At 43.1% G+C, this 25,320-nt stretch overlaps 1 protein-coding gene across 1 annotated transcript in view; it reads left to right on the forward strand.

The window, feature by feature from the left end:
* Nucleotides 1-940: 940 nt before the first annotated feature.
* LOC308292360 (zinc finger protein 385D-like) overlaps nt 941-25,320 on the forward strand; it is a gene marked incomplete at both ends in the record, with an annotated part of 114,918 nt that continues 90,538 nt past the window's right edge. Inside the window, 4 exons of the mRNA XM_080734673.1 lie at nt 941-949; nt 1,032-1,136; nt 8,943-9,079; nt 12,658-12,722. Coding sequence (XP_080590799.1) covers nt 941-949; nt 1,032-1,136; nt 8,943-9,079; nt 12,658-12,722 — 316 coding nt within the window. The remainder of the gene's footprint in view (nt 950-1,031; nt 1,137-8,942; nt 9,080-12,657; nt 12,723-25,320) is intronic.

Genomic DNA, 25,320 nt, shown 5'->3' on the forward strand with positions numbered 1-25,320 from the left:
GCCCCCAGGAAATAAGGGAGGGGTCCGAAAATTTGACCCCCGTCATTTTCTGATAGTTTGGACCCTATAGAACCAAAATCTGCAGAAAAATCAATTTTGGCACAAAAATCCTACAGGAGCTGTATTTTGGACATTCCCTGGAACTAAATACACTCGGTGCCGCGCTGTGAGCTTGTATATCTGCTATTTTTCAATAGTTGGAGCACAACATAACGCAGTGAATCCTTGTACCCAGGGCCCAGAATTTTGTGCGACACACCTGATGGCAGACCTTGTTTTTTGTGTGTGCCTGCGTGTATACTTATTACTCTAGGCCTACTTGTGAGGACCCAAATGTTCCCGCGAGTACAATCCAATTTGACGACTGGTCTTCAGAAAAGAAACGATTGTTTTTGATGGTTAAAGGAAGACTTCACCACTTTTCAACCTGTAATTGGTCCTCACTAATGTTCATGATAAACTAGGAAAAATAATCTACTTGGTTTGTGTCTCATAGGAGGGCTGTGGGCCGTTTATATATATATACCACCGGCTGTCAGTCAGTCAGTCAGTCAGTCTCGTCACACTTTTGCCCTACTCATATCTCCGCCGCCGTTGCCCCTATCCATGCCAAACTTTGCACACATACTCCTTGGCTGCCAAACCACAACAATCATTTCTCACATGGCCCTCTTCTAGCGCCACCATGAGGCAGATTCTTGCAAAACACATGTTTGGACACTGCTCCTACACATTTTGCCAGAGTGGTACACAGTATCTCTAAAGTCATGTCATCAACATGGATCTGTCCCATTTCCAATATTCCCTCCTGATTGGCTACCATAGCCTTTGAAAGTTTGTGTATGCGACCTTATCTCCCGATCATAACGTTACAACTTTTCAGGAATAGAAAGCCTGCAGTTTCTATTGGTTAGGGTTAAGCTTGGATTCCCCATCGATGATGTCACTGGTAGACTGAATTGTGCACAGCTATTAATAATGACCTTCACCCTGACCTTGTGTTAAACAGACTGCCCCCCCTCTGCTTGCAGATGGACTTACACAAAGCCCTGATTGGTCCAGGCTTCCGGCTGGCCACGCCCCTGAAGAGGAAGTCCAGTTCGTGCGGAGTTTGTCGACTCCGGTTCAACTCTGAGGTGGGTGTGGTCTGGTGGGACGCTTGTGTGTTCGGTTTTGTTTCGTTTTGGGTTGGTCTCGTGAAAAGACTGTTTCCCTCACACACGCACGTGTGCGCGCGCACGCACACACACACACAGACACACACACACACACACACACACACACACACACACACACACACACACACACACACACACACATACTGTACACGCCCTGATGTGATCAACATAGTTTACACAAGAGTGTAATCCTGGCCAGTGGTGTCAGTTCAGAAAAAGCTAAGGTATGGCAACATGACTGGTGTCTTGCACGCGCGCGAGTCATGTTGCCATACCTTAGCAACAGGCATGATACATTTATTTTAAGAAGAAGCACATACAGGTATAATGTATAATTATATATACCTATAATATAATTATAATACCTTGTTAAAGTGACCATTTTGTAAAATTTAGCATTTGTAGTTATTTTACTGTAATGTACCAACATAATAACCCGCACAGATAGACAAAGAGGCATTCATGGATTCATATTTAGAACTAACTTTTATCTTCCCCCCTGGACCCAGGGTATGGCAGCTGCATACCCCTGCCATACCCAATTGACGCCCCTGATCCTGGCCTGTCATCCATGTCTTAATGACATATTAATAATGTCTGGCGTTATTTGAGCTTTTCTCGTGATGATAATCTGCAGTGAAACCACTCCACCCCTGCTGAACCTTTCTCTGTCTCATCTCTAACAAAAATAAAATAAGATTCATGTGTGAATAGCATGAGTCACAGAGGCAGTCATCCACTATTTTCAGACTCCCAGGGAAATCGTGTCGACTCCAACTTTCATTAAAACAGGCCAAATAACACGGCAGTTTTGTCAGAAAGTAGAACTTCACCGTGTGACCCGAAGTGTTTTTGAGAGGTTGCCAACAATCTCCCGGGTAATCTGTTAAAGGAGTAGTTCACCTAAAAAAATATGTAGATATACATACATGCAGTGTTACTTTTTATCCGCGACTTTCCAACGTCCCATCGTGCATTGCGCAGAAGGTGTGCGGCAGCCGAGTGTGATCTACAGGCTCAAAACGGTTGCATCTGCGATGCGACGTGAGCTTGTAGGTCTGCTGTTAATTGGAAGTGTCCCCGGTGCCGATTTAAGAATTCCCGGGCCCTGGCGCTTTTCCAAATCGAAGGCCCTCCCGCCCGCCTCCCGCACGACCCCCCCCCCCCCCCCCCCCCCCAGAGTACACGCGCGCGGGGCGCAGTATTATTAATAATAATAGGCATGTCCTTAATAGTCTCCCTGTTTGGGAGAAAGTGCGTTCTCTCTCTTCATTGATTCGTATCGTATCGCCTCTCTCTGCATAGCGCAGCATAGCAGCGCACTTGGCCAGAGAGAGAGAGGGGGAGAGAGAAAGGAAGAGAGAGAGAGAGAGAGAGAGCATGAACCATAATGAGAGAGAGAGAGAGAGTGTGCGTGCATATAACAGCCTCACTGTGACTCACCATTAGACGTCTTCATAGAAATAACGATGCGAAAAAATATTTGTATTTTTTAATTTGATTTACACAGGGCCTTCCCAGGCGGTGGGCCCTGGCGCTTAAGCACAGGTTAGTCCAATGGTTAGTCCGGCCCTCCCACAGATAATGCTACAGTAAATTCTCGCGGAAACAGGTGGATAGCAAATTCTGATTTAGTCTTAGTCTTAGTCTTTTGAATAACACATTTAGTTTTAGTCTTAGTCCTCTGAAATTGTTCAGCCATTGCCTCCGTCATCGGAATGTTAATGTGAAATACGTATGATAAATATAGTCACAGGTCAAACTGGCCACGGGTCAAACCAGCGGCCATCGGATGACCAGATGACCTTTCTACCCACTCAGCTACAGCCACCGCAGTGGTCAAATGCTGTTCTTCTATTCACTAGGTCCTAAACGCACGGTGAAATACTGTGTTCTTCTATTCACGGGGTCCTGCTGGTCAACATGGTCAATGCAGTCGTTGGTTTCCATAGTGAAAGCACTGATTTATTCCTTTCAATCTGTATCCCAATTAAGACCTGAGGACGATTCTACAAATCGTCTCTGTCGGGTGGGCGAAACCTCATATTATGTCCAAAACGGTTGCTTTAGAGTTAGAGGATTCAAATTCGCCAATGTTAGCAGATCGGCAAGTTTTATTGAGCTTGTGGACCTGCTACAGTTGTTTCCTGTTGAGATTGGCACATTTCACCCAGTTTTTCATTTTTTCCATCTCACTCACATCACTTTGTCTGCTGACCTCACTCAGCAATGAAATAAACAAAAAATAAACACAAAATTAAATAAAACAATTCACAGGAGGCAAGCAGCAATCCCATGATGTGCACTGCAATGTAAATTCAAATGCACTACATTGCAGGCGCATTTTGAGAGTGAATAAGTAAGAAGACACGTGTGACATGTTCTGATCTGGGCAGCTTTCCCCAGGAAATGTGCCAAGCTCAATAGGGAACAACGGTACTTTTGGTGATTTTGTGTGATGTAAGATCATGTTAATCTCATAGACTGTAAAAAAACATGGACGGTGCGATGCCATTGCTTTCTATGCTGCGAAAATGACACTTTTTTGGCCCTTGTATGGGTGTCGCCAGCATTGTTTTAATGGTACCCAAGGAATCATAAGGAATGCTATTGGCTGCCAACGGTCACGTGGAACCGCAGGGCTACATGGGAGAATGTGGTGTTGAGCCTCCTGAAATAAAGCACACGAAGAAGAACACAGCCGGCTGGTATCAGTTTAGTTGTCCACGACCCTCGCAACTTTATCATCAATTTTAACATAAATGGGACCATATTGCATATCTTGGTGATTGAAAGGCAGTTTTTTACTAGCGGCAGGAACCATAAAGTATTTATGACAATGTTTATTAAGGTTAGAAAATCAAAGGAGGAAATGACTGGGTTCCAATGGAGAAATATTCTTTTTGGTACCTCGCGGGGGGAAAACAGCGCAACTAGAGGCCAATCATGGGATCTTTCTGTTCCGGGAATGCTTCATGAATAATCCAGGCAACAACACGCCTGGTTAATCTACGAAAGAAACACAAAAAGTTTAAATATGGAGAAAGGAGGTTTCTGCCCGACAGCAACGAAATGACTTCTAAATCATCTCCTCCCGGCATTTGCACTTAAGCCTCTCCAAATGAATCCAGAATGCCACAGCACGATTGGTCTTCAACCAGCCGAAATGTTCACGTATTCCCCCTCCTCTGCTCCATCCACTGCTGCTCGCACCAGGGACATGCTGGGCCCCTGATTCAGCCCGGGAAAAAGAGTTGCAGAGGCCCCAATGCACGCTAGAGTGAGATCTCTCTCTATAGCGCAGTTGCTACTCAAAGATTTGCCATTTCAGATCATGACAAGTGACAAGCCAGTGGGACAATTATTGTACATGAGTTATATTTCGTCGTTGTCGGGTGGAAACCTTGTATGTCCAAAACCGTTTGTTTTGTATTTATCATTAAAAAAAATGATTTAAACTAGAGAAAACAGCCGATCTACAAGCAACGCCTCGCGGTGCGAGGCGTTGTGTGCTTGTAGATCGGCTGTTTTCACTACTTTTGTGCGACGGCCTTGTATGATGAAGCAAGGCTTTGCTTTGCGAAAATATTTACACATTTGAAACTTGGAGATACAAGGTTTCTGCCCGACAGTGACGATTTACTTGGCCGCCCAGCCCCCAAAATGGAACGAAGGCCGACATCTTTTCCCAATGGCCAGCACGTCCCTGGCTCGCACAGAATACAAAACACTGATGCTGGCCTTCAAAGCAGGTGGTATGGCACCTCCATACCTTCAAAGAGTACCCAGAAGTTCTTTTTCTCACCACTTGGGGGCAAGAAGAACTTCTGGGAAGAAACCATTATATGGGTAACCAGAGGCAAATATGGAGGAGGTTACCTATGTCTCAAAAAGCCCACGTATCGAGGCAAATCCTCCAAGACTACATAGAAACCTACAACCCCAACCGTTCACTCAGATCAGTCCTAGTCCTCGTCCTCGTCTCTTTCCCCTCCTGGCCCCCAAACTGTGGAATAAGTAAGCCATTTACCATGAGAGGGAGTGGGTTGTTGGCACCCTGAAACAGTGGTAAATCAGCCAACAACCCACGACCCTCGATTGGTAAATTGCTTTTCTACCACTTCTACCACAAGCTTATTTAGTTATACAACTGCAACACAACAGTGGGCGGGGTCCATGAGCCAACTCAAGGCTGTTGACTGATTTACCACTGTTTTAAGCCAATCAGAATCCAGTATCTGAACATGTGACCACAAAAAGTGGTAGAAACTCCCTGTTGCACTTAGAACAACAGACTCACTCCCTAGCTTCCGCCGCAGACTCCACCTACCCTCAATATTTATATCATATTTATATCAACTTAGATGGCGTTTTCTATGTTTTTTGATTTCAGAGAGTTTTTACTGAATAGGTGCTTGGTCTACCTACGTTTTTTTTCTTCGATTACTACTTCAATGCATTTGCACCGTCAGGTCGCAGTTACTATCAAAACCTCCACCGGCTGTCAGTCCGTCAGTCTGTCACACGCCCCTCTTCTAGCGACACCATGAGGGCGATTCTTGCAAAACACATTTTTGGACACTGCTCCTACAAATTTTGCCCTAAAATCACGCAAATCGGTACACAATATGTCTACACTCATGTCATCAACATGAGATCTGTGGACACTGCTCCTACACAGTTTGCTCTAAAATCACGCTGTGACCTGATGGTCGCTTATCTCCCGATTAGGGAGTCTTACTGGTGTATTACCTTGCGTATTGTAAATTGCTCTGGATTAAGAGCGTCTGCTAAATGCCTCAATTGTAAATTGTAAATCCTTTTCTGAAAAACACCTATGTTGCTACAGTATCCACCTGTATCCAGTATCCACAGAGAATTCACTGAAGCGTTAACTGTGGGACATTTCCGGAGAACAGCAGACATGCAAGCTCACGTCGCGTCGCAGATGCAACCGTTGTGAGCTTGTAGATCACACTCGGCTGCGGCGCCGGAAGCTGCCGCACAGCTTCTGTGCAATGCACGATGGGACGTTGGAAAGTTGTGGATATGTAAATATAGCTACAATTTAAAATGACACAGATGCTTTCCCGGTTTTAATGAGTTAATCCCCGCTAACCTCGCATGCCCAGGGTGCCTTTCCACTAGTTTGAGATTCTTCAGTCAGTCAGTCTGTCACACGTCACACTTTTGCCCTACTCATATCTCCGCCACCACTGCCCCGATCCATGCCAAACTTTAGACACACTCTCCTTGGCTGCCAAACCACAACCACAACCCTCATTTCTCACATGGCCCTCTTCTAGCGCCACCATGAGGTCGATTCTTGCAAAACACATTTTTGGACACTGGTCCTACAGATTTGGCCCTAAATTCACGCAAAGCGGTACACAGTATCTCTAATGTCATGTCAACAACCTGTCCCATTTCCCATATTCCCTCCTGATTGGCTACCATTGCCTTCTAAAGTTTGTGTATGCGACCTGACGGCCGCTTATCTCCCGATTTAGGGTTACTGGTTCTTATATTATAAAAATCAGTGTAATTATATTACACAAGTTTTCATACATTTAGAAAATAACAATAACTGGTTGCGAGCTCGTCGGTCAGCTACTTTGGCTGTATTAAAAAAAAAGTTGTAATTAGAAGGATAAACGTATAAGTGCTTCGTTGGAGGTGATTATGGAAGGAAGAAGTTATTCTTGAATACTTGCGGGAAGAGAAGGTGGAAGGGAGCACAGGGGCGTCAATTGGGTATGGCAGGGGTATGCAGCTGCCATACCCTGGGTCCAGGGGAGGAAACAAAAGTTACTTTTAAATATAAATCCATGAATGTCTCTTTGTCTATCTGTTCTAGTTATTATGTTGTTAAATTACAGTAAAATAACTACAAATGCAAAATTTTACAAAATGGTCACGTTTACTAACATTTTGCAGTTTAGCTGCACTTGAACAACCATTCCAGGCTTCCATATCCAGCCCAAGAAACTGTAGAAACTGGGGGGAAATAGAATGTACTTCTTAAAATAAATGTATCATGCCTGTTGTTAAGGTATGGCAACATCGACACCAGTCATGTTGCCATACCTTAGCTTTTTCTGAACTGACGCCACTGAGGGAGCAAGGTGGAGGGAGGCAGAGTGGTGCAGGAGGGGTGAAGTGGTAAGCAGATGTTTACGTGCGTGATGACAGGGCGTTCTGTGATTGCTATTTCCTGCTATTTCCTTCTGGCACGGAACAAGGGCTGGCTTGATTTGTTGTGCGAGCACACATCATACTACAGTATGAGAGTCTTGTTGTACATTGTCTACTGTACATTGCTTTTGTTTTTGCTTTGCCCGCGAAAACTACTATACTGTGTGTCGGTGCATGCTCAATGAGCGGCGCGACACGACGCAGAAGGTCGTCAAAACGACTGGCAGACATTCTCATTATTTCAATGTTTCTCCTCGTCCATGCCCCTCAAACGAGAGTCTGATACAGGCCATCTCAGGGCCTTGTAGTCTATTTAGCGGGCGGACATACCACCGACGGCTAGATGTGCTCGCCTCCTCCTCAGCCGCACAAAGCAGGGCAAAATCCTCCTCCTCCTCTGCCTCCTCTAACATTTCCTCCTCGTCTTCCTCCTCCTCCATAACCTCCACAATACGTGCCACTGCTTCCAACTTCCAACGTGCCAACCCTCCGAACAGGAGCGAAGTATGAACATCCGACGCTTTTTTTTTTTGGAAAAGATAAAAAATAAAAAAGTTTATTTTTCAACTGAAAAGTTCGGTTCTGTCGAAGTATGGAGGGGCCTTAAGACTAAATTATATTGACAACTTTCAAGCAAATAAAAACGAGACTGAAATGTGAGAGAAATGTGAGTCACAACGCGTTGTGAGCTTGTAGATCGGCTATTTTCAGAAACCAAGTGTACGACAGCCTCCACGCCTGCCATAATGTATTATCGTCGATAAAATCAACTGCAGATTTAGTAGACTAAAGTCTTATCTGAAACTTTTCAAATGACTAAAACATGAGTAAAACTAAACGAAAATGTATCGTATAGTATGTATTGTAAATATATAATTTATAGTCCTATATTCAAAAGCAGTGGCATCAGTTCAGAAAAAAGCTAAGGTATGGCAACAAGACCGGTGTCTTGCATGCGCGCCTTTGCGCGCGTTCAAGACACCGGTCATGTTGCCATACCTTAGCAACAGACATGATACATTTATAAGTACATTCTATTTCCCCCCCGTTTCTACGGTTTCTTGGGCTGGATATGGCAGCCTGGAATGGTGCAGCTAAACTTGGCATGTTAGTAAACGTGCCACAATTAACAATAATGCATTGCACCTGTGCAGCTGACTTGAGGAACCTGGGAATATACCATTTTGTCAAGATGGGGAAAATACAAGTGTGGAGAATATAATTATAATACCTTGTTAAAGTGACCAATTGTTAAATGTTGCATTTGTAGTTATTTTACTGTAATTTAACAACATAATAACCAGAACAGATAGACAAAGAGATATCGGTGGATCTGTATTTAAAAGTAACTTTTATTTTCCCCCCTGAACCCAGGGTATGGCAGCTGCATACCCAATTGACGCCCCTGTTCAAAAGGACTATGACTATGAATTAACACTGGCGTATGTGTGTGTGTGCGTGCGTGTATGTGTATGTGTATGTGTATGTGTATGTGTATGCGTATGCGTATGCGTATGCGTATGTGTATGTGTGTGTGCGCGTGCATACGTGCGTGCGTGCGTGCTGCAGGTTCAAGCCTCGTCTCACTACGGCGGCACCAAACACGCCAAGAGGATCAAAGCTCTGGACACGCCGCCTGCAGCGCCCCCGGTGGTGGACGCCGTGAGCAACGGCCCCGAGACGCAGCCGCGCTCCAAGGACACCGCGTCGCCCCCCCTCCCCCTCCCCCTCCTCTCCCCTCCACCCGCTCCACCCGCCTCCTCCGTCACCCCAGACACCACCTCAGCGGGTGTAGGTAAGATGTCTTCTGTCTGTGGTGATCTCCTTGAGTTAACCCATTTAGGCCTAGAATTATTGAATGATTTAACCAGTGAAAAATAGCAGATATACAAGCTCACAGCGCGGCACCGAGTGCCGCGCTGCGAGCTTGTAGATCTGCTATTTTCACGACTTTTATAAAAGTCGTGAAAATGTGTGCAAATCTTTGAACAAATGTATTTTTAAAGCGAACGTTTGTAACTCAAATTTTGCTTCTGGGGGGTCCCTCGAACTAGATATTTTGAGATGGGGGTCGGTGGCCAAATACAGATCATTTTGGGGGTCCTTCACATGAACCACTGACATGGTAGTCCAGGGGCGCTGGAACTCCCAAATCCCAAGGGGAGCTGAGCCTGGAGGAGTTCATGCGTGCGGCCAAAAGGCTGGTTTTGGGTTATTTTTTATTACGGTTTCGGGTGCTTATTCCCCGCACAACGGTGTAACAAGGAGCTATATAGTTACTAGTTATTTTAGCACACAGTGCAACACACAGCACGCATGCACACACACACACACACACAGTCACTCACGCACACACTACAAAATGGGGTATTATTTTTGTAACAGTTTTCTACAGTTTTTTATTCCCCATATACAACAGTGTTAGTTTGCAACAATGAGCCTACAGACAGTTTCTAGTTCTCAAATAAATAGACTTTGGTGTGCCATCAAAGCGGGATTTAAATTTGACTTCCCTTCTGACCGGAAGTGGCAAGGTGACCATGTGATTAGGTCAAATACCTTTTTTCAACATATTTTATTCCCCAAAGTCAAATACATTATTGTTTTAATATAGCTCTGTGTGTGTGTATATATAGGCTTATTTAAAAAAAAAAAAAAAAAAAAAAAAAAGAAACGTTTTCTTTTTTTTCTTTTTCTTCTCCCCACCACCAGGGGAGCTGCAGCTCCCTCAGCACCCCACTTCCAGCGCCCCTGTGGTAGTCTCTCGCTAACTGAGCTCCAGTTAAGTGAAAAGGACCTTTTCTTTGACGATGGCTAGCCAGATTGCTGACATAGAATTTTTCCAAAAACCTTAAGAAGGATTCAATAGACACTTATAGAATCAGGTCAAAATTAAAATGTTCATGATTTTTCAAAAATAGCAGATCTACGAGTGCAGCGCTGCGAGCTTGTATATCTGCTATTTTTCAATTGATAAAGCATAAAATAACAATACACTATAATGTGTACCCGTTCTAAATGGGCTTTGAGCACAGATACAGATAAAACGGACAATTTCATTTTTTTTAAAGAAAACAATGATTCTCTATGACCTCATGCACACCGGATCCGAATTTGCCGTGCGACAAGTGGCTGCGGCCGTGCGTTTTTTTTCTCGATCGAACCCAGTTCGATTCATGCGTCATTGCGTCTTGTCGCATGCGGTAAAACAACTCATCACTCCTTTTATGACTCCTTTTTGGATCCGAAGCGCCGATTCCGCACAGCATTGCACACCAACTCCAATGCGTTTTAATCATGCAGCAAACGAAAAAAAAAGAAAAAAAAAAACGACCTTTAGACTGGTGGTTCTCAACCTGTGGGTCCCAAATTATTTTGGGAGATCCCCAGATGATTAGCTTAAGGTGCGACATTGTTTTCTCACTCAACAGTAAACAAACCAAAATAAAGTTTAGGTGTATAGTAGGGATGCGAAGATATACCGGTACGGATCGTAATCGCGATACAATAGTCCGCGATACGGTTGAATCGGTTCATTCAGTGTGTACCGGTACAATAGACGGCCGAAATCGTGATGGATCGTACCGTGAGTGTCTGGATCGGTAAATTCCGCGATTGTATCGGTTCTTCCATATAGTATTTCATTCTATCTTGTGTTTCCGAGGCGCCATGAATGCACCATCATCAGCCGTTCAACCCCCTCCCCAAAAGCCAGTCTTTAACGCGAGCTGCGACTCGGACAGACGGACAACATCTGCACTCTGCATGCAGGCAACCAGGGAGACAGACAGTGCAGCGAAATGCGAGTGAATCAACATGGACGAACTAGCAGCCCCACGGGTTAAAAAGATGCAAGATTAGTTGTACAGTACTTAGCTTTATAACATCCAAGTCCACTGCGCTGATTGTTGTCACAGAGTAGCACAGGCTGATCGAGTGATATGTAATCAACAGCCGTTTCTTAGCGAATCTCCGACGGACAATTGATTGAGATCATCTTCTGCGCTATATTAACTGCACACACACAACAACAATGTTGCTGGGTGTTGTAGGACTACTGCTTGCGTTTAAAACAAAGTATTTGTCACTGTTCTACAACTTTCCTGTTGATGCAAGCAACTCTCTCACTTTCTCTGCTGCTCTGCTCTGGGAAAGAAGCCTAATTTATACATCGCAGTACAAGGGTGTCGCACCTAAAATAGCAGACCTACAAGCTCACAATGCGTCGTGGATGCGACGCGCTGTGAGCTTGTAGGTCTGTTTTAAAACATTTTGGCTATAAAAATTGCATAATCCTGGATTAAATCTAATATAATATAATATAATATAATATAATATAATAATACAAACCAGGGAGGGACTTTATTGTTTTTCAGGTCAAGGACCCCTTAGCTCAGACAGAGATCAAGCAGGGACCCTCGCTGTAGGCTAGCTAGGCATTATAGCCTACTGTATCACACAAATATTTGGCAGGCCCCCTGTAATAACCCTGGATTGGGGTCCCTGACCCCCAGTTGAAGATACTAATAATGACATAGGCCTTCTATATGATTAGTTATGAAACAATTCTACAATAGCCAGCAGCTTTGTGTTCTCCCAGAATACTATAGGCCTATGTTGGGTTGTTAGACAGAGCCTAGTACTACAGTGAAACAATAAATTGCCTTGAATTTAAATTTCATAAATTTTTAGTCGCTATGTTTTGTAAATTTTGGGATTTGGGCTTGAATCGTGGTGAATCGTGAATCGTATCGCATCGTATCGGGAACAGGGGTGGATCGCGATGTATCGTATCGGCAGGATTTCAATGTATCGCAATTATATCGTATCGCTGGCAGTGTATCGAGGTCCGTATCGTATCGCCTCAGTGGTCGAGATTCGCATCCCTAGTGTATAGAGTATACATGGGCAATGGGTACATGGCCACATGCGGCCCCCACCTTCAAGTATTACTGATTTCAGCAGTTAAAATTCCAAAAACAAGGCTTTAATTACTTCAGTCTATCCAATTTAAATTTTCAATTCAAAGGAGCACATACACTCACACGGTCACACCGCCTGTCCTCCAACAGCGAGGCGGGTGCAGTGCACTGTGTTTTTAATTACTCAGTCCGGGTGGTTAATCTTTACCTCGGTCCCTCTCGGAGTTGCATTTACCGCGATAACGTTGCCGACAGACAGCAGCTTATACCAAACATCAGGTTGGTCGTCGGGTCAAGAAATTCTGTGGTTCTACATATTTTGGCTAAAAAAATGCTTCGGTTTACACGTGTGTGCTGTGCAGAACCACCTCCATGTGGCGCACGGCCCCAACAGGGGGCAGAATTGGAGCGGGGAGCGGGTCGGCACGTAAATAACGTAGAGATGAACTATGCATGTCGACGGATCTACCGTACGTACTCTCTCACCCAAAAAGTACACAAAATCACGCATGCGTAACTATAAACGGCCCTTAAGAGGACAGGGAATGATGCCCACCTTTTGCGCAAAGGCTCATGGGACATAGGAAACGTGTGGATACTAGTAGCTTAATGACTACTTCCTTGTTTTTTTATTTTTATTTCCAATGTATTTGTATTTAAAGGAGTAGTTCACCCCCAAAATAACTTTTTTTCTATTGATTACTCACGCCATGGAGAGTAGAGTTCAATAATATTTTTAGTTTGTTGTCGCATTCCTAAGACAACAATGTGATTATAGTAAATTTACCCTGATGGTTTCCCCATTCAGGGCCATGCATTTGGGTCCCCATCCGGAACCAATGGGGGTACATTTACTATAATATTTTTTTTGTCTCAGGAATGCGTCAAATACATAAAAAAAAAAATATATATATATATATATATATATATATATATATTAGGGCTGGGACTTTAACTGATTAATTGCGATTAATTAATTACAGAAAATTAACGCGATTAAAAGAATTAACGCATTTTAATCGCACTTAGTTTTTGCACCACAGAACCTTCAGTTTCGGGCATACCGATCATAGCGATGCACCAACCAAGAAGAGACAACAAACGCAAAGGGAGAAGTAGCCGATCAGAGCGCTTTGGTTGGCCCAGTGGATGCGAAATTTAGATTAAAAAAACTCAGTCGTTGATTCACTCGTACAACAAAATGTGTTTTACTTGAGAAAAATGCTTCTCAGGTCAAATATCGATGTGCGACTAAAATGCGATTAATTGCGATTAATTAATCACAGAGCCTGTAATTAATTAGATTAAAAATTTTAATCGCATCCCAGCCCTAATATATATATATATATATGTCACGGTTAGATAGAGAAACGGTTAGATAGAGAAACGGAGCGCTTGTCGTGCGTCGCGGGGCGGAACAAGCGGTCGCTTTGACCCACAACAACGTCGCGTCCGCAGGAATGATAGCGCGCACCCCACGGAGGTTAGGGTTAGGGTTAGGGTTAGGGTTAGGCATAGTTTTACCGAGGTTAGGGTTAGGGTTAGGGTTAGAGTAAGGCATAGTAAGCTAATGGCTAAACACAGCCGAGCTGGGCTAGTAAATAAACGAAAGAGAGTCGCAAACGAGTGACGTCAGCGCCTGCACTAGTGAATGGCTGACTGGCTGTTGTCGCCATCTGGTGGTGAACTACAAAACGAGCGCTCTTACCACAGTCTCACTGAGTTACCCAAAATGTAACATATGTAACATATATATATATATATATATATATATTATTGATCTCAAGTCTCTATGGCAATAGTAAAAAAAAAAAATCATTTTGGGGGTGAACTACTCCTTTGTATCCAAGCTGCGTTGTGAGCTTGTAGATCGTTTTTTTGTTTTTGTTTTGTTTGTTTGTTTTGTTTTGTTTTGGCAAATGTTCCACCCCAGGATAATGGAGGTTGGGTATATTTTGATTATCGAGATAAAAATTTCTTTGGTCACAATAATCATGATATGACATTCACATATCGTCCCATCCCCAACCATGTCATACTAATAATTGTGATTTAATTGTGTTTCTGGCATTGAACATAATAGCAGGGGCGCAGCCAGAACAGAGAAATAGGGTGGGCCTGGCAACTTCAGGGTGGCCCAAAGGGCACGCGTGCAAAATTTCGGGATTATTTTGTGTTTTTTTCCTGTAAATTATTAGTGTTTTTGGAGGGTTAAAACGGGTGCTGGCGGCAGTATCAATGAACAATAATTAATAGGCTAATACAAAGCATTGAGTTCCCAGCTGCACTTCATCCCAACAACACATTTACATTATATAAACTAACACTCCCCCTCCAAACACACAGTAGCCAACTGCTGCTAGTGTAAAAGATGCATCACTGGAGCTAGTACTGTTCATTTATTTATATTAAGCAAGATGATGATCACAAAAAAAAATAGAAAAAAAATGTTTTTCTCTTGGGCCAAAATCAATGGGTGGGCCAGCTTTCTACATGGCGGTGGGGTGTAGATCTGCTGTTTTCACTACTTTTGTGCAACGGCCTTGTATGATGAAGCAGGGCTTTGCTTTGCGAAAAAAATAAAAAAATAAAAAAATTGAAACTTGGAGATACGAGGTTTCTGCCCGACAGTGCCCACCAGGGCCCACCCATAAAAACGCACCTGCATAATAGGAGCGTATCATTGCTGTCTCATTTTCATATTAACTTTTTGTGTTTTTTTTTTCTTTTTCTCTTAAGTTAACGGAATTTGTTTTCACCTGACAGAGACAATATATGAATACAATTGTTATTTCTGTTTGCCTTTTATGTTTTGTAAATTGAACAGGGTAGATATGACAAACAACTTACATTTACAAAGACATGACTGAAATATTTAACCCATTTAGGCCTAGAATTATTGACTGCTTTAACTGTTGAAAAATTGCAGATATACAAGCTCGCAGCGCGGCACCGAGTGCCGCGCTGCGAGCTTGTAGATCTGCTATTTTTGAAAAATCTGCTCTGTATTTTCAGAGCAAACGTTTGTAACTCACATTTTGCTTCTGGGTGGTCCCTGGAACTAGATATTTTGAAATGGTGGTCCGTGGTCAAATACATATCATTTTGGGGGACCTTGACATGAAAAAGTTTGAGAACCACTGACATAGTAGTCTCTCAAGAACAGACTAACTGAGCTCCAGTTAAGTGAAAAGGACCTTTTCTTTGACGATGGCTAGCCAGATTGCTGACATAGAAACATTATTGGTTTTTCAAAAAAATCTTAGAAGGATTCAAAAGACATTATAGAATCGGGTCAACATTCTAATTTTCACGATTTTTCAAAAATAGCAGATTTACAAGCTCGCAGCACGGCACTCTGTGCCGCGCTGTGAGCTTGTAGATCTGCTATTTTTCAATAGTTAAAGCAGTCAATAATCCTAGGCCTAAATGGGTTAATCATTTCATACTTTTAATAATATTTGTGGAAATGGCCGATCTGCAAGCTCACAACGTTGGGAGCCTCTGATATGTTTTGGAAAAATGGATGAAAAATGTTTCAACGTGGAAAATGATTGTGATCGTCTCAAATAATTGCTTTTATTCTGATTCTGTAATAATGAATAGTGACAGGCCTATAGGCGTGTATGTCTTTGTATGGCAGTGTTGGATGTTGACAGGAGTCTTTTGAATAAAATTCAATTCAATTTAGTTTTAGTCACTTTTTAGTCATCCGAAAAGTCTAGTTTTTGTCGACTAAATCTACTCTTGATTTTGTTGACAACTACGTATTTTGGCGGGGCCTTGAGGTGTCGTAATGGCTGATTTTACACTTGGTTGCATGCTGAAAATAGCAGCACTACACTATCACGATACATGGTTAACGATACGATACATGGACAATATTGGTTCATTCATGGTGATACGATACGATTCGATTCAATGATTTAAAATCGATATAGTTCTATTTAGCAAAGAAATTAAATCTGTGTAAAACGTGTAAAAAAATCTATTATTATGCAAGTAAACGCTGTGATTATCTAGCAAATACATGGACATTACATTTCAACACATATGGACAAACCCACCTTGACATGAACACAGAGATTACACACATTTATTTTAGAGTAGCTATATGGAATGGAAAGGTAATTAGACCCCTCCTTTTCATTTTCCCTCTTAAAATTGCCAAATACAAGGCACAAATACTTAGTTTCAATACGATCAATTAGTTGCATTGCAAAACGCTTCGATACCGATTACCACATTTTAAAAAACATTTTTCGTCATATTTTTTAGTCAATGAAATGAACACTGATGTAGGGGCATACGAACGCGTGAGTAGGCCTATACATGGGCTGTCACAAGTATTACATAATCGTCTAAACACAATTATTTGACATAATCACGATTATTTTTCATAATCGTCATAATCATTTCCATGTTGAAAAATACATATTCATATGTTCTTTTTAAAAGTCAAAAATAGTGGAAATAGCCGATCTACTGAGTTCTAGTGAGCTTGTAGATCGGCTATTTCCACTTTCAATGTAATTTTTTTAAGTATAAAGTTGTCAAATATGTCAGTAATTTCTTTGTATATTTAGGTTATGTGTCATATCCACCATGTGCAACTTCAAAGCCTAAAAGCCAAACAGAAATGTAGACCTAATTGCCAACGACAAAAACACAATTAGCCTAAATCGTTAATCGCAATTATTTGAGGGACAAGTAAGCATCATGTAAAACGTCATAATCGTGACAGCCCTATACCTACACATGCTTGTACTCTACTGCATTGTATGAGTGTGCCTACTGTATATGTCATTATTATGTGTACATTATGATATGCACACTGACAGTTATACAGTGTGCATACAGTGTGACTTTCCTCCAGTGTGTGCACCCTAACCCATGCATGCATGCGTTCATGTGCATGTGCATGCGTGCAGGGGCGTCACAGGGGTGGGGGGGGGTGGGGGGGGGGGGGGGGGGGTGGAGTTACTAGGGCCCAAGGTGGAGGAGCCCTAATTATTTTACACTTTAGCTATTGAAAAATAGCAGATATACAGTGCGCTGCGAGCTTGTAGATCTGCTATTCTTGAAAAGGGAAAATTTGTGTAAATCTTTGAATATACTCTAGGTACTTTTTAAGTGAACAATTTGTAACAAAGATTTTGCTTCTGGGGGGTCCCTGGAACTAAATATTTTGAGATGGGGGTCCGCGTGGCCAAATACATGTCCTTTTGGGGGTCCTTCACATGAAAAGGTTTGAGAACCACTGACATAGAAACATATGTTTAAAAAAAAAAAAAAAAAAAAACTTGAAGGATTTGAAATAGTCAAAGACTTGCACAAATGTTCACGTATTTATATCAAAAATAGCTATATACAAGCTTGTAGATTTATCTATTTTTCAAAGCACAAAATGGGAGTGAATCCTTGTACCCAGGGCCCAGAATTTGGGGTGACACCCCTGTGCACGTGTGTGAGTGTGTGTGCGCGTGTGCGTGCGTGCAGACATCAAAGGAACAGGGGCGAGGCAGCTTTGAGCGTTTCTCTTCATAACTTATATTTCCTCCTTCATGCCTTTGGGTCTTTGATGTGTGATGAGCAGCCTGGGGAGCCTGGGGTCTCCATGCTCCCACTGCACGTCCACGTTTAGGACGCTTATCCAGCAGCCTCCTCACTGTGTGTGTGTGTGTGTGTGTGTGTGTGTGTGTGTGTGTGTGTGTGTGTGTGTGTGTGTGTGTGTGTGTGTGTGTGTGTGTGTGTGTGTGTGTGTGTGTGTGTCTGTGTTAGGGATGGGACAATACGTGATATTATCGTTTATCGTGATAAAAAACACTCACGATAATCGTATCGTGGCGATTTCATTTATCGTGATATCGTCCTCCGTCATGCACTATGATCAATTCACCTTTTTATTTGCCGACCTGCAAATCCGGTACCACTTAAACCCTCTATTGGTAAAAGGTACTTATAATATACGTACTTGACACAGTCTTTTTTTCACTCTTTATCAAATGTCTTTGCCAAAAAAATAGCCAATCTACAAGCTCACAGCACGTCGTGATCGGCAATTTTTTGGCAAATGTTCCGCCCCAGGATAATGGATTTTGATTATCACGATAATACCGTAAATCGCGATTTCTTTTGTCACAATAATCGTGACATGACATTTTCATATCGTCCCATCCCTACTGTGTGTGCGCGCGCGCTTATGCATGCGCGCATGTGTGTGTGTGTGTGTGTGTGTGTGTGTGTGTGTGTGTGTGTGTGTGTGTGTGTATGTGTGTGTGTGTGTGTGTGTGTGTGTGTGTGTGTGTGTGTGTGTGTGTGTGTGTGTAGAAGTCAAGGAAAACAAGTGCCTTATAGTGTACTTTATCGGCAGATGTGTGGGTGTGTGCGTTTCTCAGCTCCTTTGTATACTGAGCAGGTGCGTGTGCACGTGCGTGCGTGCATGTGCACAAGTCAAGGAAAGGAAAGAAAACAATAAATTCTGCCAGAACAAAGAGAGATTGGAGGACTGTAGTTGCCCTTGAGCCCAGCGATCTACTCTCTAATACAGGGGTTTTCAACGTTTTCAGGCCAAGGACCCCTTAGTCGAGAGAGAGAGATGAAGCAGGGACCCCCACAATCCATAGATACCGTATATATAGTTTCATTGTTTGACGGCATAATCATCAGTGTATTTTGGATTCATGTCAACTTGTGTTTTCAGATAATTAACCACTTGACCTTTCACTCGGTACTTAGTCTGCTCTTTTTCCCCTCTACACCAAACCTCTTTGCCGAAAATAGCCGATCTACAAGCTTGTAGATCGGGTATTTTTGGTTAAAGTTCTCAGGTATGGCAGGTATGGCATGGAAAGAGGGCATTTGCATTTCTTTCACCATAGTAAAAAATGCATTCTGGAGAGGGCACCTTTTTACAGACGGATAAAAGGTCAGGGGGCTCAAGCCCCCTTTGATGTCTATGTGTGCCCGTGCCCGATCACAATCATTTTAGTCACTTTATCCATTCATACTTTGGCTCTTCAAAAATAGCAGATCTACAAGCTTGTATATCAGCTATTTTTGAAGCGGTGAAAGCCGCTTCCAAGGAGTGGCTTTGTCTGTCCCGTACCTGTTTTTTTGAGGATTCCCATAGATTCTCAAGGAGTGAGAATGATTGGATGATTGAAAATGTCCAATGAGACCATACTTTGAGGATTGGTCAAGCTTCACATGACAAGTCGGCCCTCCAGATAAGATCATTCATTCATTCAGAATTGGAAGAATGTATAGATCGCCGAGTTCATAGCTCTAGAACACAGAATAAAAGTTCACCGCTTCACTTCGAACCGAGGTTTGATTTTATTCGATACTTAATAAAGCACAAAATAATGCGTGATAATGCGTTCCCGGTCTAAATGGTTTAAACCACCTCCCGCTATCAAGAACATTCATGGGGGTGCCCGCAGTGAATCCTCGTACCCAGGGCCCAGGATGTGGTGTGACACCCCTGCAACCAATCACTACAAACACAAGGGATAATCAGTGGGGAGCCTGTGGTCGTTGTTGAGTAATAACTCCTGACAGGCTGATTAGTCCACCACGTGAAGCGTGAAGGGGTTTATTTCTAAATAACGACCTGCTCCCCTTTGATTGTCCCGCTTGTGACGCGGCTACTTAATAAATAAATGAATAAACTGACCCAAAGATTACAACGAAGCCATTTGATTGATTTTAAAAGGATTTCATTGCTTTGACGAAAGTAGACCATTAATGTATGCCAAGTGCGTCCAGTGCAACGCGGTCGGCCCAGAACCATTAAAAGATAGCAGATATGCAAGCTCACAGCGTGGCACCGAGTGCCGAACTGTGAGCTTCTAGATCTGCTATTTTTGAAAAATCACGATTTCCTTTTTTGCAAGTTTTTGAATATATCTTTTTAAAAGCGAACATTGGTAACTCAAAAATTTGCTTCTGGGGGGTCCCTGGAACAGCATATTTTGAGATGGGAGTCAGCGGCCAAATACATGTCATTTTGGGGGTCCTTGACATGAAAAAGTTTGAGAACCACTGATTTAGAAGAAGGATTTAGAAGACATTTACAGAATCGGGTCAAAAATATTCAAAGACTTGCACAAATGTTTAAAAAAAAATAGCAGATCTACAAGCTCACAGCGCGGCACTCGGTGCCGCGCTGTGAGCTTGTAGATCTGCTATTTTTCAATAGTTAAAGCATAAAATAAGGGTTAAAGTGGTTCAAATCTAATTGTGACACAGATTTGCGCCGTTCAGGCTTTAATGGGTTAAATCAAATGGAATCAGTATGTGGATACCGCGTTTTCTTATTTCTCGCTTCAAATGGTTTCAAAAACATCCTTGAGTGTACTGCTGTGCAGATAGTAAAATGACATTGGCCGGCTTTAAAAACACGTATGGTCCTAGAGACCAAGCCCCGACCGTCATGTTCCCGCGTTTACATGGGTTCGGGCAGAGCGACTTAATTAGCCCCCTACAACTACACCAACATTCAGATTTCACAAAGTGCTTAACACCTGGGGAGCCAAACTCGTTCAGGGACGAGACAAGGCCACTAGGTGTCACTGTGCCAAAAGGAGTTATCTCGTCGACAGACAAGGCAGCATAGGGTTAACTGTACAAGCTGCTGGCTGCCCTCTGAATGACCCGAGTCCATTACATAACCCGCAGCTCAGGCAGTGATAGAGACAGGCAGAAAATGGCGGAGGCAGCTTACATTGCTTCACATTCTACTTTGAAACATAAGAAGGGCTTTATCTCTGAATCAGATGAATAGAGCGCCAGGGAAGGAGAGATCTGATTGTTTTCACGGCGACACTTTACCGCGATGGTCGGCCCCGTTTTGGATTATAGTTTCGCGAGCTTTTGTAAACAAAGGGATTATCTTCCTCAATCGTCAGCGGACACCCACGTGCACACGCACAAAGCTTCCGAGGCACTTCAAAATAAAGCGTAAGTGAATGGTGGCACCAGCAACAGCTAGAAATGTTATAAACCTTAGCAGCCCATGTGTTAATAAAGTTTCTCACGTGTCTAAATACGGTATCCTATAATTACCCCCCACTGAGCACGCCGTCTAAAAGTGGTCTAATAGTGGTATAGATTTGAACGTTTTTTTTGTCGTCTAAACTTAGACTAGACGACTAATAGACATCTAATAGTCGTCTAAATATAGACGGTCTGCATTTAGACGACTATTAGACCTCTATTAGTCGTCTAGTTTAAGTTTAGACAACAAAAAAACGTTCAAATCTATACCACTATTAGACCACTTTTAGACGGTGTGCTTAGTGGGCCGTATCCTCCGTGTTCTTTAATAAGAAGCCTTTTTATCCGATAGTTTTCAGTTTTCCCATGTATTTCCTGGCGTTCCCCATGCGCACCAACCCCATTGAGATAAACAGACAGCCATCGGATAAAAAGGCTTATTAAAGAACACGGAGGATATGGATAATTATAGAAAGCCGTACCGTATTTAAACAGGTGTGAGACTTTATTAAGCACTTTGTTTGTGAAATCTGAATGTTGGTGTAGTTGTAGGGGGCTAAATAAGTCACTCTACCCGAACCCATGTAAACACGGGAACATGACGGTCGGGGCTTGGTCTCTACGACCATGCGTGAGATGCGATGGGCTAAAATCGCTTTGGGAAACCCGGCCAATGAAAAAAAAACTGGGAACTGTTTCACCCGTTTATGCCCATATATGGTGTTCTGTGTCCAGGCCAGACTGTGACATCAGAACTGTGACGTCAGAGCACTAGACTGACGGCGGACAGACATTCTGTAAATTCATAGTTAGATATTGTGGAATAAACTCCCTGTCGCACTTACATAGAACTACAGACTCACACCCTAGCTTCCGCCGTGGACTGAAGACTCACCTCTTCAGACTCCACCTAAACCCATAGCACTACTGTAACACTCAATGACCATACATGAAGCTAGTTAGCATGTTTTAGGTTTTTAGAAAAGTTTTTTTTACTGATTAGGTGCATGGTCTACCTATGTTATTTTTTTTTCTTCTAGATTGATATTCCTATGCGTTTGTTATATTGTTGTTGATGTACTGGCATATTATCTTGCTTATTATAGTGATGTACAATATTACCTGCTTATTGTAAATCGCTTTGGATTAAAAGCGTCTGCTAAATGCTTAAACTGTCAACTGTAAACTGTAGATAGATATCCCGACGATGATTAGACCGACGCGTAGCGGAGGTGCCTGATCATCTCTGAAGGGATGTATTTTATCAAGGAGGTTTATCAAATAGAATCTGTTTGTTTACATGGCTGTCATGTCTGACACAGCATCAATCCAAGCAGCGCATGGGGTGCTCTGAGTCTTTGATTAGAAAGCGGTCTGTTATAGCAGTGGTCATCAACCTTTTCAGGCCCGGAACCCCAAAATAAAAAAAATAAATAACCCTGCAAACTTGGAATTGAAGGAGTTACGGATGGGACGATGTGAAAATTTCATATCATGATTTTTGTGACGAAAGAAATCGCGATTTACGATATTATCGCGATAATAAAAATCCATTATCCTGGGGCGGAACATTTGCCCAAAAAAATAGCAGATCTACAAGCTCACAATGCGTCGCAACGTGTTGTGAGCGTTGTGAGCGTGGCAACGCGTTGTGAGCTTGTAGATCGGCTATTTTTTGGCAAAGACATTTGATAGAGAGTGGAAAAAAGACTATCAAGTACGTATATTATAAGTACCTTTTACCAATTATAGAGGGTTTAAGTGGTACCGGATATGCAGCTCTGCGAATAAAAGGTGAATTGATTGCAGTGCATGATGGAGGACGATATCACGATAAATTAAATCGCCACGATACGATAATCGTGAGTGTTCTTTTTATCACGATAAACGATAATATCGCGTATCGTCCCATCCCTATAGGAGTTGGCATTACATTTAGACTAGTTTGACTTGAACATTAAGCCAATCATCTGGGGACCCCCCAAAATCATTTGGGGACCCCCTGGGGGTCCTGACCCACAGGTTGAGAACCAGTGTGTTATAGCATGGTCATTATCCAGAAATAACTCACCACTGGATCCAGCGATTGGACCAATCAGAACCACTCTGTTTAACCCATTTAGGCCTAGAATTATTGAATGCTTTAACCAGTGAAAAATAGCAGATCTACAAGCTCACAGCGCGGCACCAAGTACCGTGCTAAGTGCCGCGCTGCGAGCTATAGTAGATCTGCTTTTTGAAAAAGTTGTGAAAATGTGTGCAAATCTTTGACTATATGTTTTTTCAAAGCGAACATTTGTAACTCAAATTTTGCTTCTTGGGGGGTCCCTGGAACTAGATATTTTGAGCTGGGTGTCCGTGGCCAAATACATATCATTTTGGGGGTCCTTGGCTTGAAAAGGTTTGAGAACCCACTGACATAGTAGTCTCTCAAGAACAGACTTGAGCGTGGCACTCGGTGCCGCGCTACGAGCTTGTAGATCTGCTATTTTTCAATAGTTAAAGCATAAAATAATGATACACAATAATGTGTACCCGTTCTGTCGTTAAGCCTGTGGCGCTGGATCGATGTGTCTGACCGTGGTCCTGCTGAGAGATGTTATGTAACCGTGCTGACTGGGTTTACGTCAGGGCAGTGGCGTCAGTTCAGCAAAAGCTAGGGTATGGCAAAGATGGGAGTCCTCATGGAAAAGAGGCATTACATTTTGTATGCACAGTTCTATTGTGAAAATAGCAGATCTATGTCTGGAAAAAAACGAGTTTTGTCAGTTTTTTACACAGGTTTCAATGGTTTCTTGGGCTGGATATGGCAGACTGGAATTGTTGTTTAAGTGCAGCTAAACGTAGCATGTTAGTAAACGTGCCACATGAATTGCACCTGTGCAGCTGACCTACAGAACCTGGGAATTTACCATTTTGTCAAGATGGGGAGAATAAAAGTGTGGAGAATATAATTATAATACCTTGTTAAAGTGACCAATTTGTAAAATTTTGCATTTGCAGTTATGTTACTGTAATTAACAACATAATAACCAGAACAGATAGACAAAGAGACATTCATGGATTTATATTTAAAAGTAACTCTTATTTTCCCCCCTGCACCCAGGGTATGGCAGCTGCATACCCCTGCCATACCCAATTGACACCCCTGCATCAGGGCTCTTTCAGGGCGAGGACCCCTCAGCTGAGAAAGAAGGAGCAGGGACCCCCACTACGTATTGTATAACATTGCGTTGCAGATTAAAGCTATACTGTGTAAGTTGCTAAACTAGCAGTATTGCTTTTTTCGGCCGTCTTTCGCCCGGAGTCGCCGTGGACCACCGGAGCGGGGCCGCGGACCACCGGAGCGGGGCCGCAAACCACCGCGACCGATACGAATCCGTAGAGGGGTAGAACGTAATTTTCTGACCAGGATTTGGGGAGTAAGAGGCAAGAATCCTTCACCATCTCAAACACTGTTGCTGAGAGAGGCAACTTCCTGAAGAGACGGCAAGACACGCTGTGATTGGCTGGTAGTCTATCATGTGTGTATGATCCGCGATGTGATTGGCCAACGCATACACAGATGATGCAGATGACGTAATTTTGCCGCGAAATCCGGACCCCAGCCAGGATCATAGAAAACATATTTACAGAAGTCTCCAGTAGGAGCGAGATCATTTAGCGACCTACAACCGGGTCGCGACGTGGTCGGTAGTTTTCAGCGACCGGGTCGCTAAATCGAGCGACCGGGTCGCTAAATCACCGACCGCGCCGCTAAATCGACCGACCCGGTCGCTAAATCTACCGACCTGCCTGCAGTTTTAGGTCGGTAGATTTAGCGACCCGGTCGGAAGATTTTGCGCCCCAGTCGGACGATTTAGCGACCCGGTCGCTCGCTTTAGCGACGCGGTCGGTGATTTAGCGACGCGGTCGGTGATTTAGCGACCCGGTCGGGAGGTTGCGTGGCAGGTTAGCCTAACTGAGGTAACGGTCGGGAGGTTGCGTGGCAGGTTAGCCTAACTGAGGTAAGGTTACTGAGGTTA

Source organism: Nannobrachium achirus, assembly GCF_963921795.1.
Source record: "Nannobrachium achirus genome assembly, chromosome: 10".
Lineage (NCBI taxonomy): Eukaryota > Metazoa > Chordata > Actinopteri > Myctophiformes > Myctophidae > Nannobrachium > Nannobrachium achirus.